Raw genomic sequence first — 18,257 nt, 5'->3', positions numbered from 1 at the left:
TCTTGTTTTTTGTCGTATGTGTCTGTCTGAGGTTAAACATAATATATCAAGGAGTTTTAATCCAGTTTAGAATAAACTTGGTGGAGTGAATAAGAGACACCGAGGACAAAGTCATTGGATTTTGAGAAAAAAAAAGCTTGAAAGTAAAGGTCTTAAGCCCTGGTCCCACCGAATAATGAACGACGAATAATGAGCCACGTAGCATTTTTTTTTGGGGGGGGGGGGGGGGGGGGTGGGTACAAGTCCAGTTATTCAACAAATGTTGGAGAATAGTGGCTCTGAGAAGCTCTTAAGCCACTTTCACACCAGGCCCACTTTGAGTTGCGTCGTGTGGCGTCACGTGGAAGCAACCCAGTACCGAGAAGATGTAGCTCAATGTCGGAACAGCGCGAGGGGCGCAAAGGACAAAGCAAATCGGACGCCAAATATTAAACATGTTTAATTTTTTTTTTGCGTCCTGTGCGGTTTCAGTGCAAGTCAGAGCAACGCGACGGTACTCAACGTGACTGGAAGCCACACCCTCAGGATACAACGTTACCCTACGCCAATTTATGATTCCTGCTGTGTTCCACTGTTCCCGCAGTATAAATCATGCAGGATTGTTCTTATACCGTGTACTCAATGCAGTAAAACTAACACTCAAAAAGAACACAGAAAAAAAATGCTGCTGCAGCTACTCGCTCACAGTCTGGCTGCAGCCAAACTGTGCACTCTGATTTCTCTGTGCAGAGAACCTGCAGGCTGCGTCCTCACCTCCTCTCTCTCCCCTGCTGTGCGCACCTGACGCAGACACGACGCCACACGAAGCAACTCGAAGCAGCCCTGGTGTGAAAGGGGCTTTAGAGGCAGAATATTCGGCTAACGAGGATTTTAGAGGAATGTTTGTGGTGAGGATGAAGCTTTTATGGCCCAGTCACACGGCACTTAACGAAGGGTGACGAAGCCCTGACGAAACAAGAAATCTGGACTTTCGTTGGCATCGTGCTTATTCACTTTATACATGCTTCCCTTAGGCAGTATTATTAGACGGTATTGCTTAAATTTTCATTGTTACGCAGACGATACCCAGCTTTATCTATCCATGAAGCCAGAGGACACACACCAATTAGCTAAACTGCAGGATTGTCTTACAGACATAAAGACATGGATGACCTCTAATTTCCTGCTTTTAAACTCAGATAAAACTGAAGTTATTGTACTTGGCCCCACAAATCTTAGAAACATGGTGTCTAACCAGATCCTTACTCTGGATGGCATTACCCTGACCTCTAGTAATACTGTGAGAAATCTTCGAGTCATTTTTGATCAGGATATGTCATTCAAAGCGCATATTAAACAAATATGTAGGACTGCTTTTTTGCATTTACGCAATATCTCTAAAATTAGAAAGGTCTTGTCTCACAGTGATGCTGAAAAACTAATTCATGCATTTATTTCCTCTAGGCTGGACTATTGTAATTCATTATTATCAGGTTGTCCTAAAAGTTCCCTTAAAAGCCTTCAGTTAATTCAAAATGCTGCAGCTAGAGTACTAACGGGGACTAGAAGGAGAGAGCATATCTCACCCATAGTGGCCTCTCTTCATTGGCTTCCTGTTAATTCTAGAATAGAATTTAAAATTCTTCTTCTTACTTATAAGGTTTTGAATAATCAGGTCCCATCTTATCTTAGGGACCTCATAGTACCATATCACCCCAATAGAGCGCTTCGCTCTCAGACTGCAGGCTTACTTGTAGTTCCTAGGGTTTGTAAGAGTAGAATGGGAGGCAGAGCCTTCAGCTTTCAGGCTCCTCTCCTGTGGAACCAGCTCCCAATTCAGATCAGGGAGACAGACACCCTCTCTACTTTTAAGATTAGGCTTAAAACTTTCCTTTTTGCTAAAGCTTATAGTTAGGGCTGGATCAGGTGACCCTGAACCATCCCTTAGTTATGCTGCTATAGACGTAGACTGCTGGGGGGTTTCCATGATGCACTGTTTCTTTCTCTTTTTGCTCTGTATGCACCACTCTGCATTTAATCATTAGTGATCGATCTCTGCTCCCCTCCACAGCATGTCTTTTTCCTGGTTCTCTCCCTCAGCCCCAACCAGTCCCAGCAGAAGACTGCCCCTCCCTGAGCCTGGTTCTGCTGGAGGTTTCTTCCTGTTAAAAGGGAGTTTTTCCTTCCCACTGTAGCCAAGTGCTTGCTCACAGGGGGTCGTTTTGACCGTTGGGGTTTTACATAATTATTGTATGGCCTTGCCTTACAATATAAAGCGCCTTGGGGCAACTGTTTGTTGTGATTTGGCGCTATATAAAAAAAAAATTGAATTGAATTGAATCGTTTAACCCTCGTCAGCTTCGTTCTGGCAGCGGCCACTTCGTCAGAATTTTTAAACTGTCGAAAATCTTCAACGAACACCACCGAAAACCTCAATTCGTCCGTATTTCGTTTCGCCGTCGTTTGTGACGGTTTGTTATCGTTTGGTTAGTTTTTGTAACGTTAGCCTTTCGATCACTCTTCGTTCACGTCGGTTGAACGAACATGACGACAGCTGAACGAGTAATTAACGAATACGTAACAATGCCTCGACGACCTAAACGTTTTCATACAGTAAATATAGCGTTAATAACGTTTCATCAGCTATGTACGGACGTTTCAAACTTTTCACCTTTGTGTGGGCGTGGCCTTAGTCGGTCTTCTTCTTCTTCATTCGTATTCAATGGCGGACGGTACCATTTACCGCCACCTACCGGGCTGGTGAGTGATCGCTGTTTTTAGCTGTCATTCAAAGCGTCGAAGCTTCGGTTGCAGCTGTCGTTCAAAGCGTTTATCCTTTGTTCGTTTCGCGCTCATGATTTGTTGGATATTCGGTGATTGGAATTCGTCGGCTCCTTCGTCAACGTTTTCTGACGAATTGTTTTTTTTTTCTTCGTCAGGGCTTCGTCACCCTTCATTAAGTGCTGTGTGACTGGGCCATTAGAAGCCCATTATCCGAGCAGCTGGCAGCTACAAGGACAGAACAGGCTATTTTGGACAGGCTATTTTGGCTCCGCCCTCTCGCGCACTTCATCGTGACAATCTCACCTGCTTTGTGCGCCGGACACTGTATGTAAAATAATTATTTTGTAGCAGATTAATCATTTTCTGTCATAGTTTGAATGTTGAAAACACCTCTAATCGCTTCTGGAATCACAGAAGATTGTTTCATCTGGACGCTTTTTTCCTCTCTCTCCCGTGTGCTCCATGAGGTGGAGAAGGTATTTGGAACAGCCTAAAAGGTAATTATTTATAATGTTTTTCTCATAATATCTTGGTAAAACAGTTTATTCCTTCTTTATACAAGTAAGCAGCTGTAAAAGTATGTTTATGATAGATTTAACATCTTGTTATAATGGATCAGACGAGCTCTGCTGTGTGCGCACTGGCACAATGACTCGCACTCAAGACAAGCATTTACGCAGAACGCGAGCATGCAAAAGAGCGATTTTGCTGACAATGACAGACGAACACAAAGTTAAAAGTTGGATCACGGTGTCAAAATGACTGTAAAGCCACAGAAGAAATAAAGACAGCGAGAAGAAGTGCAGAGGCAACTGTCCAGGAACCGTGGTTCAGTTCTAGCTGGTCTGGTTATGGATGGGTTCTGTGTTTGTTGATTGTTTTTTTTTGGAAGGGGGGGGGTGTAAGTGATCAACACAGGTGCAGGTGTATATAATTAAAGCGGCCACCTCAGTGTGGTGTCTTGGTTTTGTTTTTTTTTTGGGTTTTTTTTTTTTGGTCACAGAGAGCTGGGTGCACATGCAGAACTTCTGCATTTAATGACTATAACACAGGTGAACAGCAGCCTGATGCATGGATTGTCACACCAGCTGGACTGTGACAGGAGCGTCTTTATTTGAACTGTGTTTAAAAAATGTGACAACATCTTGAATGGATGCTGTGAATTGAAAACCCACACTTTAAAGGAACAAGTGTGGGAGGGTTGGACCAAACCCATGCCTAAACGTGCACCAACGTCGCGTTACATGGCGCTACCTGGATCATACACAGCAACACTAGCCATTTGAGGCTGGACAGGGCTCAAATGACAGGTCGGTCATGGCTGATTAGAGGCTGATACCTGGCACATGTACGGTACTTAGAGGCATATAGAGGCCTCTTCGTAGCGGATACATGATAGATTTATACATGGGTCATTATTCAGATAATCACTGAAATTTCTGGCAAATCCATACGTGGCTCATTATTCATGGCTTTATTATTCGGTGGGGCCGAGACTTTAGGCCAAAGTCAAATTTTGGCCCATTATAATGTTGATGTTTAAAATGCCTAATATGAAGAAGTGGCTGAAGATACAGAAGTTACTACTAAACACGAGCATGAAGTTATATATCACCTTTCTATTGGTAAGATAATCTTGAACCTTGGATGACCTTGAAAGGTCAAACCCAATTTCAAATTCAGATTGCCAGTTCAAAGCAGATTTATTGCATAGTTGATTCAAATCTGACTGTCCAAGTAAGTAACATGATCTGATTTGCGTGTCCCTGTAGGAAGCGTTATTAGCTGTAATCCACATTGGTTGCCATAGTAATGACATTGCGCTCAGTAGGGCATGTGGGTGGAGTGTGGTGTGTCTTTTTCATGTCTTTTTCTCTGTGTATGTGTGTGTGGGGGGGACTTCAGATATCACCTTAATCTCTCACTCTATTTGATTTACAGGTTAGTGTGGGCTTTTCTGTGCGTGTATCTGCTCACTCTCTCTCTCTCTCTCTCTCTCTCTCTCTCTCTCTCTCTCTCTCTCTCTCTCTCTCTCTCTCTCTCTCTCTCTCTCTCTCACATGTATGATGGCTGTAACTTGATGTCACATCCCTGTAAACACACTTCATGTCAAACTTTTTTTTTCTCTCGCTTTTTTGGAGGAAGCAGTGGTGTGTTTTATTGCAGCTGGTTTAAAACTGGCCCGAGCAGAGAGAGGGAGTCGTGGGCAACAGTGACTGTGCGTGGCGAAGAGAGTGTACATTTCTCAGTGTATTTCTTGCTACAGTGCTACAGCCCCCCCCCATGGGCTTTAAAGCTACATGGAGTTAAACATCACAAAATGCACCAAGAATCTGACCTGAGCTGTCAGATCCAAATGCAATGCAGACTTATCTGATCTGTGTGATGGGGTGCTACAATCTGCAGATCTTTGTATTGCCTGATTCATTGTTTAATGAATTTCTACTTTCACTGTGTAATGTTCTCTGTGTGTCTGTTTTTCTCCTGTGTAGAAGACGCACCTGCCTGTGCCTCCCATGGGTGCCAGTTTCACTGCGCCGTGACTCACGATGGGCCTAAGTGCTACTGTGACAGTGGCTACGAGGTTGCTGCAGATGGCAAGACGTGTAAAGGTGAGTGGGCGAGTCGAAACAACTTTTCCACTGTGACCCAGATAATGTTTTTCCACAAGGCAGTATGCCAACATAAAGATCTTTCTCAAGTCCTTCGGTTCAGTATAAGTTAATAACACACATTCTGATATTCTGTCTATGCTGTCATATGACATTTTCTGTCACAGTGCCACAGTTGAGTAGAGCCTGCCGTCTTTGGATTCTCTACAATCTCTGTCCACACTTTTGAGTCACAGCATGCTGTTGTGTTCATCTGTTGATAGATTTCAACGAGTGTAACGTGTATGGGACGTGCAGTCAGACGTGCACAAATAAGCAGGGCTCGTACACCTGCAGCTGTGTGGAGGGCTACCTGCTGCAACCAGACAATCGCTCCTGCAAAGCCAAAAATGGTGAAAACACACACACACACACACACAAAAGGAACACCAGTCCTCACTGAACCAAGAACTGTATTCAGATTCATTTGTTTCTCTGTTGGAAATGGTTTCCTGCTCTGTTATTTGAGCACAAACAAATTTTTTTGTGTGTGTGTAAAGTGCATCATTTGATTTATACTCTTTGTCACTTTTGAAATGGGTTGCACATCAGCATCGACTCTGTTTCGCTTTCTCCTCATCTGTCTTTCACTCAGCTCAGTTCAATTTATTGAGGCAACGTCAAATCATAACACAAGTTACCTCAAGGCTAAGGATTAGAACTTATCCACCCCGTGAGCAAGGCCGCTGGAGACAGTGCTACTAAGTACTAAGTAAGTCCTATATGAGTCATGAGACCCATTGATTCTGGCAATCATTCCTGGATTCTGTAGCATGAAGCAAATGAGAGTCTACAACTCCCTCTGGATGAATTGACGGTCCAACGCAAATTAATTCCTTATCCAAGGCCAGTTCCCACTTAACAGTTGGATGGACTGAAAGAATGCAGATAAAGTGTCTTGTCCAAAGACTCTAGCAAATAGCATGACCAGGAATCAGACCCAGGTCTAGATATTGGTGGCTCAACTTGCTATCCTGCTGAGGTACTTGTTCTGCTCTTGTCAACAGCAAGACTCGCTCTAGGCTGTCCTTTTCGAACCAGTGTTAACATCCTACATCAAAGACTGTCATGGATGACAGTGATGGAGAGACTGGCCTGTTCTTCTGTGGTTTCTTTGCAAAAGATTTGGACCACACACAAACCTTTTACCCTGTTCTCTAAACTTCAACTCACTGGTAACAGGCATGAGTTTAACACAAGACAAGCTACTAGTTCTATTTTTGTTTTGCCGCTGCCAAAAACTAATGCTCTAAAAAAATACATTTATATATCGATCAATCTTATATTGGAATCAGTTGCCTCTGGATGTGAGGTTAATACGAAATCATATAGTTTTTAAAGCAAGTCTTAAGAAATGTATACTCAACAAGACAGTTCTCCTAATGTAGTGAATGTAGTGTTGGTGTTTGTTTTGTGAAGAAATAACTGTTACTTGTGTATTTTCTGTGAATTGTACAGTTGGTGCTTGTGAGTTGTATAAATTGTAATACTTTGATGTAATTATAATATTTTTATTTGAGAATGGACCCCAGGAAGAATAGTCTCTACTTTGGTAAAGACTAATGGGGATCCTTAAATAAAGAAACAGTAGTTAGGAAAAACTCCTTCAGCAGTTTTTGATTATAGGAAGAAACCTTCAGGAGATCAGAGTAGTGGTATGAACATCTGCTATGAAGATCTCAGAGGCCAGTGAATATTCTTAATTCATAATTGGGAATATTCTTAATTCATAATTGGGATTTGGTTGTGCAAGTGGACCTGTTAAAAAGTGTTTTTCACTGCTCAAACCATAACATTACAGGCTTATCAAGCCTGAAGGTCAAATTACCAGACTGTTTTCCTCCAGAGGAATTTTTTTTTTCGGCCTGGGGAACATTGGCTGTTTCTTATCTCAACTCACAAATACAATAAACTGCTTTTCACAGGACTGAAGCATGCTCCATACCCTCTCCCCACCTGCCTCCTATCCCCCATCAACACCCCCCTCTCCGGCGCCTGCTAACGTCATCCTTTTCCCCTTCGGCGGGGGCAGTGCAGTTTTAGCTGCAGCCCCCGTTCTTCCCCCCAAGCTGACGGTGGCGCATCTCAGGGTTGCTGTGTGGCCTTCACCCACTTGCCTCAAGTCAGATAACGGACTTTTTCAAACTTAGTGCACATAAACAATGTCAAATATGTATGTGTTGTCTTTAATTCTGATGTGTGCCATTATTACGGTAAACAAGTAATAATTGTGGACTAATTGCTGTCTGAGGTAACTGGAGTGTAAACATAATTTCTCCACTGTGAGATCAATAAAGTATATCTCATCTCATCTCATCTCATATTCAGAGAGTCCTATTTGCTCATATTCACTCATGACCCATTTATCTTTAATTCTCATTCTTTCCTTCCCTTTCTCTTTTTGTTTCTCGTGTCTTTGGCTATATTTCACTCCTTATTACTCCGACCCTCCTTCCAGTCCCAGTGGATCGTCTGCCGATGTTGTTGATCGCCAACCTCCAGGACATCCGCTGCACCTCCCTGAGTGGTTCCACATCTCGGTTACCCTCCATCGCTACCAAACAGGCCATGGCGATGGATTTCATCTACGCCGAGGAGACTGTCTGCTGGATAGATGTGGGTGACACCCCGGCTGCCACCCAGCTGAAATGCGCCAACATTCTTGACCTCAAAAGTGTTACTAACATCCGTACCATCAACATCTCTCTCAGCCTTCACCGTGAGTAGAAGCTTCATTGATGAACATGAGACGGATGTGAATGAGAAATGAACGTTTTTCTTTGTAGAGGAGCTATTTTCATATTCTGCTGACACAGTGTTCCTTAAAAAAATGCTGGGCATGACAGGATTTGGAAAACCAGTGAATGACAAATGAAAGCCTTGTGCAAGAGAACTGTTGCAACACCTAGCTAATCAGTTCTGCTTGTCTACTCTTGTAAGTCCTTTCAGCTTTTCCCTTGTTTCACTCGGGGTCACCACAGCAGGTCCAAACGGGATCTGCATGTTGATTTGGAACGAGTTTGACGCCAGATGCCCTTCCTGACGCAACCCAACGTTACATGGAGAATGGGCAGAGGTGGCCTTGAAAACAGGAGCCTTCTGTAGTAGGCATGTGGAGATTAATCAATACCAATCAGTATCTAGATACAACCGTTCAGAATGCGAGTGTATCGATTCATTCAGTGTGCATCGATTCTATTGACTGGTGAAATTGTCATCCATTGCTCGCTTGCATCAATTTTTTTCTGACGGACAGTGAATGCACCATCACTGCTTCGCGTTTTGTTTTGAACATGGACGGAAGCCAGAAAGCACATTTCTACCACAACAAATCTATTTCAACATGGAGGTCCGTGAGAACAGCAGTAAGCAGTTGGAGCATTTTTGATGCAAATCAGGCATTTGGAGATGCTTTGGCTTGTAAATAAAGATGAGAAACTTGACAAGACGCAGGTCTTTTGTAAAGAATGCCGTGCTGCTAAACTTTACACTGGCAGTACGACAAATTTAGGGACTCGAAGAGAAATCACGGTATCAATACAGCCACCGCTGCTCCCCTTGGATTCCTCTGAGGCAGATTGTAAACCGAGCTTCAGCAAAACTGGTGAGAAAAGTATCTCAAATTACTTTTGAGATACTTTGAAAGTGTTGAGTGACTCGCTTTAAGTCACTCATAGTGAGTGACGTTGTTTTACTGTTTACTGTACTGTTTAAGTTCTGACAGTGTGATGAAACAGTCTCCACATACACTCAACAAAAATATAAACGCAACACTTTTGGTTTTGCTCCCATTTTGTATGAGATGAACTCAAAGATCTAAAACTTTTTCCACATACACAATATCACCATTTCCCTCAAATATTGTTCACAAACCAGTCTAAATCTGTGATAGTGAGCACTTCTCCTTTGCTGAGATAATCCATCCCACCTCACAAAATGGGAGCAAAACCAAAAGTGTTGCGTTTATATTTTTGTTGAGTATATGAGGGAACCGATTCCTGTTCCTTAATGTTGAATCTGATAAATTTGCTGCTTATAAGGAGTAAAACAAATTGTCTGCCTCGAGTAGAATCAGAAGAAGGAGAAGAAGAATACCATAGTACTAAATTGCAGCTTCTTATTTTCTATTTAAATTTTTGGTCTAATTTCTTTACATTATGTTGAATCGCATCGTATTGCACCAATTCGCATTGTATTGCATTGTGAGGAATTGAATCGCCATCAAATACATATCAAAATGCATCGAATTGGGAACAGGGGTGAATCCTATTGCACCGTATCATCAGTATTGTCATGTTTCATTAATGTATCGCTGGTAGTGTATCGAGGTGCATATAGAATTGTTGTCAGTGATGAGATTCACATGCCTATTCTGTACGGGAAGCAAGCGCACTTAGCCGCTTAGTCACCGCCCCTTTCCATGTGTGAAATTTTCCTCCTTTGCCTCAGGAATCACATGGCCAACTTTTCATTCATGAGCTCAGAACAAATGTAAGATGTGAAGCAGTGCAGCTACATCTATGAAAGCTGCTCATAGCAGCATAAACGTGCCAAGTAGAAATGCTGAGTCCAGCTTTATTTTTCAAAAGGTTGGTTTTTAACGAACGGGGGCACCCTGACACAACACTAAATCACCGCTTAGAGGCAACATGTGTGGAGCTGACTTAACAGTGATATGATGCGTGTAAAGCTGCCAGCATGTTCTCAGGCTTTAGTTTACACATCGTTTGACAGGCAAACAGCAGCCTACTGTGTGCTTGATTTATGTGCTGTGCTTGGCTGTGTGATGCATTTTAGTGCAATCAGTTAAATCCTTCCTCTGATACTCTGATTTGATTTGGCAGTATTAAAAAAAAACACTCTCATAAGTCCTTATGAAGTGGTGGTGGCGGTGTGGGTGTGTGTGTGTGTGTGTGTGTGTGTGTGGGTGGGGGGATAGATGTCATGGCATCACTGATAAGCAATGATAAGTGAACGTCTGGCCTTTGGAGATATGGGCCAGGCTCTGATCTTTTTGGCGTCTCGTAAGACCGGATTGACACAAGCTGCCTTTCATACGCAACATGTGAGCATTTCTCTTTGAGGAGCTTAAGGTGCCAGTATCCTTCAAAACACCAAAGAAGAATCCTGTGAAGATTTTAAATCTATGTGCAGTATATAGCTGTTGAGAACTGAGTAGTTTTATAGTAATAAGATGCCAGTAGGGGCACAAGATTGAAGCTGATCTCAGCTAGTCACGCGCTGGAATGATGAAAGTGCAACAGAGCCACATTGAAGCTTAAAGTTTTCTGTGCTGTATTTAGCGGCTGTTCATATGGAGATATTATGTTGATTCTGTTGACATGTGTTATAACTAGAAGTGTGTGGATGAGTTTGGTAACTGCCATCAAATCTGTTCTTGTTGCTAATGATGTGTATGTGTATTCTGGACAGACCTCTCCTGACGTCACCCATAAGTTTTCTGAAGAACTGCTTTGAAGCTCAAATGTCCCTGACTCTGCCTAACTACCAGCCAACCCATAAATGGGTCAAGAGGTGGCATGTGGGCAAGACCTGGGAGGGATGAATGAAACCAAATGAGCTAAAGCTACCAGGGTAATCATGGTTGGGTTTTTTATTAAAACATTTTTTTTTTGTGGACATGGAAGTGGTTGTCATAACAGATGGCTTGGGTGCGGGTATTTTATGCTGGTCATAATTACAAATTATGACCAGCATATTCCCTTAGTAACTGTAGAGTACCAGTGGAGATGATGTCACTAAGCTCTCGATACCTGCTAATCAGTGCTAACATGCAAATGGAATAATAAAGAAATTTCATTCAGCAAAAATACTGAAGCACAAACTTCTTCCACGGTTAGTACAATTAACCACACAGCAATCCACAATATCGCAGATACTGGTAATAAAATGCTCAGAAAAGATGAACATGATTGAATATACAGATGCTAACCAACTCTGCTAGAGGGTGGCACATAGTAGCTGTCACTCAAAGTGACCACGCCTTTCATTATTCATAACTTTATGGCTAAAAATGGCTTAAACTGATGAGTTATATGAAACTGACACCACCACCACCAACATGCTTGTAATGGATGGAGAAATGGAGAAACTCACTATCGAGACCAAAATCCTTCAGCATGTTCATTTCTGCCGTAAATTTAGAGATTTTAACATTTGCTTCATTTGAGGGTGAATTTACTATTGAAAGGCAGCTTCAAACGGCCACTCGTTAAATGCAAGATTTGTCAGTTCTGCTTTGGCTTCATTTTTCAGCACCGTAGGTTGCTACTTGGCAGAAACATGTTCAGTTAGCTCTGGTAGTGACGGTATGTGAAGCAAAATTGTGCCATGTTGTTAATGTAACTATTTATATTGTGTCCAGTCACAGCCAGGGGGAGGGACAGGATGCTGTATGGCTGTATGTAGCCACTTGTGGCTGATTGTTTCAGGGCAGCTTGTACAGGTGAATCAGAAATAGAAAATGCTGTGACTTTTGTCCTGTCAGATAGACAGTAAGCCAGGGAGCAGCCCATATAAAACACCAGAGCCAATTATATGAGATGTTCGATGTTTGGCGGTTGACATGGAATATGTTGGTGTTGCCTTGCATTGATGACTTTGAATTTGTGGCGACATCTGGCGCAGTCCTATTTTGTTCAGTTTCACATAAAAGAGAAACTGTGGAAGTGGCAGGGAAATGATTTCTACAGGAGAAAGATGACAGCTAATCTGTAGCCTGCAGCAAAGGGCATTACAGCCTGTCATGAACAGGACGTCTCAAATCACTGCAGATCTGTATGTTGTTCAGGCTGCATGTATTCCCTCCGCTAGAGGCCTCTGGTATGATAATGTTAGATTGCAAACAACTAAAATGCACTTTCGTAGGTTGTTAAATTCTTGATTCAGTCCAGGTCCATGATTAGTTGCAGGTCTACAGCTCAGCCTTGGGTTTCTTTGCCACCTCATTTGGCACCCCCTCCAAACATGCAACACGCGTTGACGTGCTGCACATTTCCTATTTTGCAACCGGCATGTTTCCCAACAGGCAGGAGGCAGACCCAGGCACTGGGAACTCATGGTGCAAACAATATGTATTAGCAAATATTGCAAAGATCAGGTTTGCACTTCAGATGACAACCCAACAATTTTTTTTCACCACCTCAAAAGAAAGGTCTGCAAAGAGTGAAACAGAGGGCATAAGCTACATGGCTAAATTAATTATTTTGGTGGCTGTATTTGAGAAAAAACACTATGACAGAACACATAAGAGCTTAATTAGTGACATTTTACCTGGCTAATGATATGATTTGCATAAATACTATGTAAAAAAAGTTTTTACATAGTATATGACAAAGAGGTTATATTTACACAAACAAAGCGGTTAGCAGCTAGCTAGTCCAGGAAGGCCATATTTGATGTCCTTGGGTAAAAATGATTATTTATGGCCTCTGACTGTTCCACAGTGTACTCCTGAAAGCCATTCCCTTGCCTGCTGTGACTCACATAGTACTGATGTGATTTATCACCGATTGCGAGCATGACAAGGTTTGACTTGGCCTCACTGACAACAACTGTTACTGTCCTGAAAGCCAAGCCAGAGATGTAAACAAAACATGAAAGTGTGTGAGTGAGTGTGCGGGCGTGCGCTCGTGTGTGCGCGCATGTGAAGCGTTCCCTTGAGAATTTGCCTGAGGCACGGAGCGTCGGATGTGAAGAAAACAAGTGCGGGAGCTGGGGGTGTAGATCCAAGCTGTGGGCTGTGAAACCTGCCACGTGATCAGAAGAGCCACTTCCAGTGATGCTTGTGTAATTGCTGTCACGCTGACATTTTGGGGCAGGAGGCTCAGCGAACCCCATTGTTCAAACAAGGGGTTTAGCAATCACTGCAGTGGCCCAAATTCCCACATCACCTTTACTGGGCCAGCTTGCTGCTGCAGCCTTTTAATGGAGTGTTCTGTTTAGAGGTGAATGAGAGCAGGAGGTGAAAGTGAGGGAGGAGGAAGACTGAAGTAAAGGATATGCCAAAGGAGATGGTGACAGTGGAGGTTGTGTTTTTGTGTGGAGGACAGTGCGTGCTTCCCAGTGGTCATGCAGATGGTATTTACATTCCTCTGTTGTGTTATGTCAGTCTGAACAGCCCGTACATTCCTCTGTCCTGTCCAGTCAGGTCACTTTAACATGCTCATAACTGAGACACACACACAAATACCCTCGCTCGTCTTCTCATTACCTATTGACATAATGCTTTATAGAAATTGAGCTTTTCATATTTTTAATTTGTTTCTAACATAATTTTGTCTGTGCTTTGCTAGAACAGAATAACATATTTATATTTGTGCCATCTCATAATTAATATGCTAATACGTTACTTTCTGAATTACTTTATTCACATCCGTTATTCAATTCTCTTATTATATAATAATAATAATAATAATAATAATAATAATAATAATGAGGTGGCTTTGTTGTGATTTGGCACCATGTAAATTATGTAAATAAGTTAAAGTTAATTTAAGTTAAATTATGTCCTACTACTTTTTACTCTTTTTTAACTTTGTCTTTTATTTGTTTTATTGCCTGTTGTAATTTTCTTATTATTTTTAATTTATTTAATTACGATTGGGGTAACTTGGTGCCTATTTTTTATTTATGTACAGCACTTTGGTCAACTGCTGTGGTTTTAAATGTGCTTTTGAAATAAAGGTTGAGTTGAGAGAGTTGAGTTCATTTATAATGCACCTTTCGTTAATAAAAAATCTCAAAGTGCTACAGGATAAATAAAATAATTAAATAAATAAAACCAAGAATAAATAAGAGATTAAAAACAGAAAATATGGTTGTTGTTTCTCGGCTGCTGCAGTGACCTCTTTATGTTTTAGCACCTTAGATGCGCATATGAGTAATCATGTTAAAAAATCACTTTTTATTAGTTTTAGGAGTGATTGTTGTAATCTGTGAGAAACAGTGCATATCACCATGGCAACGTATTTCCACATGGCAGGAGTCTTGACTGCTAACTGCGATAATGTGACAAAATCCTGCAGTTAAAAGTGTAATCCCTTTGAAGTTCAAGTCAAAAAAGAATTTTCTTGGGCACCACGATAGCTTTCTTCCGTAGTATTCAAATGAAGGATTATCAGTCTTTTTATCTGCGATATGATCAAAAGTCACCTTTTCTGAGGGGGATGGAGAACTTGTAAAAATTGTGACAAGATGCTATGACTCAAGGGGACTCAGGCCCAGCGCCAGAAAAAAAATATTAAGGGGGCGATGAGTTTATCACAGGGAGCGGGGTCGCCCCCCCCCCCCCCCCCAAAAAGTGCGCACCGAGGGGACGTGCCTCTGAGCGTGCGTAATGAATTGGGTGCGCTCCTGGAAAGCTTGTGTATTTAGGCTACACCGTTGTAAGAGACTGACTGAGTAAGAGTAAAGAGTGATGACAGTATTTTTTTAATTATTATTTGAACGTATAGACCCTCGGTCAAGTGATCTCCTGCATACCACAAAACCAAACCAACAACTGATCTGAGAAACGACACGAGACAGTAGATTAACCCCACATACAGCCCTCCATCACAAGCGCAAACACAGCGCAATTGGGCATGACAGTCACACAACGGGTCAAAGATAAACCTTTCATGTAGATATATTTACAACAATACATAACTTTTATCTTACCATAAAAGTCCATATCTTACATAAAATTCTGTGTGGAAACTGGATGCTAGCCTACCTCAGAAGAGTTGAAGCCTTCGGTTGGATGCCGCGTTGAATCTTCTGAGAAGGACATCTCGCCACTCTCCGTTGAATTTCCTGCTTAGGTCATTCTCAGATGCCAGCCTTATTAAGTTCGCCTTTCGTTCATGCAGCATGCTGCGTCTGTGATCACTGAACACTCTTTTTAATGTTGAGAAAGAGTTCTCGCACTAAAGGCGGGCTTACACTGTGCGAGTTTTGGCCCTTTTTCAGCCGATTATTCACTCGTGCGAGAATTTTTTGGATAGCGCCGAGTTTCAGCTTAATCGTGCGTCCTGCATCGTGCAGTCTACATGGAGTAACGAGCTGCGTTTAACATCTAACGACCACCTCCCGATCGGGAATCGTATGGTCGGATGAAAATCAAACCTGTTTGATATTTTGGTCGGTTGCCGTGGCTTATGAGGGTTCCGCGCTGTTGAAGCAGCGCTACAAGCGTCTACGCGCTGATTACCTCGTGCACTGTCCATGAGCAAACACCGGAGAGAGCAAACAGTGATCTCATGTAAAGTCTTGTGTTTTTTTTATCGTGTTCCCTCGCAATAACCTAATATATTAAAGATCATACCTATCAGGGCGCGTAGAGAGTGGAATCAGGTGGGGGAGACTGAACGTATATGCACGCGCACACACACACACACACAGCAGACAACAACAGGATTTACGACAGATGAGGGAGTAAGTTGCTACACCTTGCACAGCTGTTCTGTGTGAAATGTAGTTTATTTATACAACAGTGTAAATAGCAACACCTGTTATGAATGTTTGTTTTTTTTTACCATCCTCTCATGAATCATGTTGCTGTCTGCTGTGTGTGTGCGCGCGCATATACGTTCAGTCTCCCCCCACCGGATTTCACTCACTGTGCGCGCTGATAGGCATGAAATAATTTTTGTTTTTAAAGAAAAAAAAGCTTCCAACGTGTGGTTTTTGAACGTACAATGTGAGCAGTCAGATCGCATCAGAGCATCAGGTCGTACAGTGTGAGAACATGAATCGTTCGCTCTGAACTTTTAACCCCTGCGGTTTTGTCGCACAGTTTGAGCTGGAGCCAAGTACAACGATTGAAAATATCGTACAGTGTATGCCCAGTCTAATTGGACTTGACGAATCCCAGGAACTCCAGCTCTGACACTGCTTGAATAAATCGAGCATGCTTTAATTCATCCACCTTGCCATAATCGCAGGACTCAGGATCCTTGCCCTCTGCCGCACTGACAAGCGCAACCCTCATCCTATCAAATCGCTTGAACACAGACACATGCCATATCCGTTTGTTTTAAAATTAATTACTTTAGTTAATTAATTTGGTTTATTTGTTAAATATGTGATATTATTGAATAACTAATAGTTTGCTATATTTTCAAGTATTTCTTTTTCTTTCTTTTTTCATTTTATTTTTTGATAACTCTCACATCCGAGGGGGCGGGGTTGATGACGTGAGGGGGCGTCGCCCCCGAATGCCCCCTCATGGCGCCGGGACTGTATGCTACACATGCTAGTGTTAGCGAAATGGAGGTATAGAAACGCGAGAGATCTTCAGCTGTCAATGATGGTATCAGAAAAACAACAACACAATGTAAAATGGAAAGGAACACAATAACAGACATAACTAATGAACAAACTAATGAACGTGCCACCAGAAATCCAGTTGGAAAGAACTCCATATAAATTCTGCAAATAATTTACACACAAACATATATACACTCAACAAAAATATAAACGCAACACTTTTGGTTTTGCTCCCATTTTGTATGAGATGAACTCAAAGATCTAAAACTTTTTCCACATACACAATATCACCATTTCCCTCAAATATTGTTCACAAACCAGTCGAAATCTGTGATAGTGAGCACTTCTCCTTTGCTGAGATAATCCATCCCACCTCACAGGTGTGCCATATCAAGATGCTGATTAGACACCATGATTAGTGCACAGGTGTGCCTTAGACTGCCCACAATAAAAGGCCACTCTGAAAGGTGCAGTTTTATCACACAGCACAATGCCACAGATGTCGCAAGATTTGAGGGAGCGTGCAGTTGGCATGCTGACAGCAGGAATGTCAACCAGAGCTGTTGCTCGTGTATTGAATGTTCATTTCTCTACCATAAGCCGTCTCCAAAGGCATTTCAGAGAATTTGGCAGTACATCCAACCAGCCTCACAACCGCAGACCACGTGTAACCACACCAGCCCAGGACCTCCACATCCAGCATGTTCACCTCCAAGATCGTCTGAGACCAGCCACTCGGACAGCTGCTGAAACAATCGGTTTGCATAACCAAAGAATATCTGCACAAACTGTCAGAAACCGTCTCAGGGAAGCTCATCTGCATGCTCGTCGTCCTCATCGGGGTCTCGACCTGACTCCAGTTCGTCGTCGTAACCGACTTGAGTGGGCAAATGCTCACATTCGCTGGCGTTTGGCACACTGGAAAGGTGTTCTCTTCATAAATGATGCGAAGGAGATGTGTTGCACTGCATGAGGCAAATGGTTGTCACACCAGATACTGACTGGTATCCCCCCCCAATAAAACAAAACTGCACCTTTCAGAGTGGCCTTTTATTGTGGGCAGTCTAAGGCACACCTGTGCACTAATCATGGTGTCTAATCAGCATCTTGGTATGGCACACCTGTGAGGTGGGATGGATTATCTCAGCAAAGGAGAAGTGCTCACTATCACAGATTTCAACTGGTTTGTGAACAATATTTGAGGGAAATGGTGATATTGTGTATGTGGAAAAAGTTTTAGATCTTTTAGATCATCTCATACAAAATGGGAGCAAAACCAAAAGTGTTGCGTTTATATTTTTGTTGAGTATATATACGAGGGTAGGCTGAAAAGTTCTAAGGCTCACTATAATGCAGTTAATGCATTACTCCTTCATGGGGAGCCATAGAACTTTTCAGCCTACCCTCGTGTATATATATATATATATATATATATATATATATATATATATATATATATATATATATATAGGTGGGTATGATAAAACACACTGTTACAATTACAGCATTTCTTCTTGGTTTCACAAAATAACTCAGTGGGAAGATGAATGTTTTACCGTAGCTTCATTAAAA

At 42.2% G+C, this 18,257-nt stretch overlaps 1 protein-coding gene across 1 annotated transcript in view; it reads left to right on the top strand.

Annotated features, from left to right (window-relative positions):
* lrp1ab (low density lipoprotein receptor-related protein 1Ab) overlaps positions 1 to 18,257 on the top strand; it is a 408,853-nt gene that overhangs the window by 185,450 nt on the left and 205,146 nt on the right. Inside the window, exons 4-6 of the mRNA XM_034172428.1 lie at positions 5,256 to 5,375; positions 5,639 to 5,767; positions 7,873 to 8,133. Of these exons, the coding sequence (XP_034028319.1) occupies positions 5,256 to 5,375; positions 5,639 to 5,767; positions 7,873 to 8,133 (510 nt within the window). The remainder of the gene's footprint in view (positions 1 to 5,255; positions 5,376 to 5,638; positions 5,768 to 7,872; positions 8,134 to 18,257) is intronic.

Source organism: Thalassophryne amazonica, chromosome 6, assembly GCF_902500255.1.
Source record: "Thalassophryne amazonica chromosome 6, fThaAma1.1, whole genome shotgun sequence".
NCBI lineage: Eukaryota > Metazoa > Chordata > Actinopteri > Batrachoidiformes > Batrachoididae > Thalassophryne > Thalassophryne amazonica.
The sequence above is the reverse complement of the archived record's forward strand: the minus strand, read 5'-3'. Positions and strand labels throughout refer to the sequence as shown.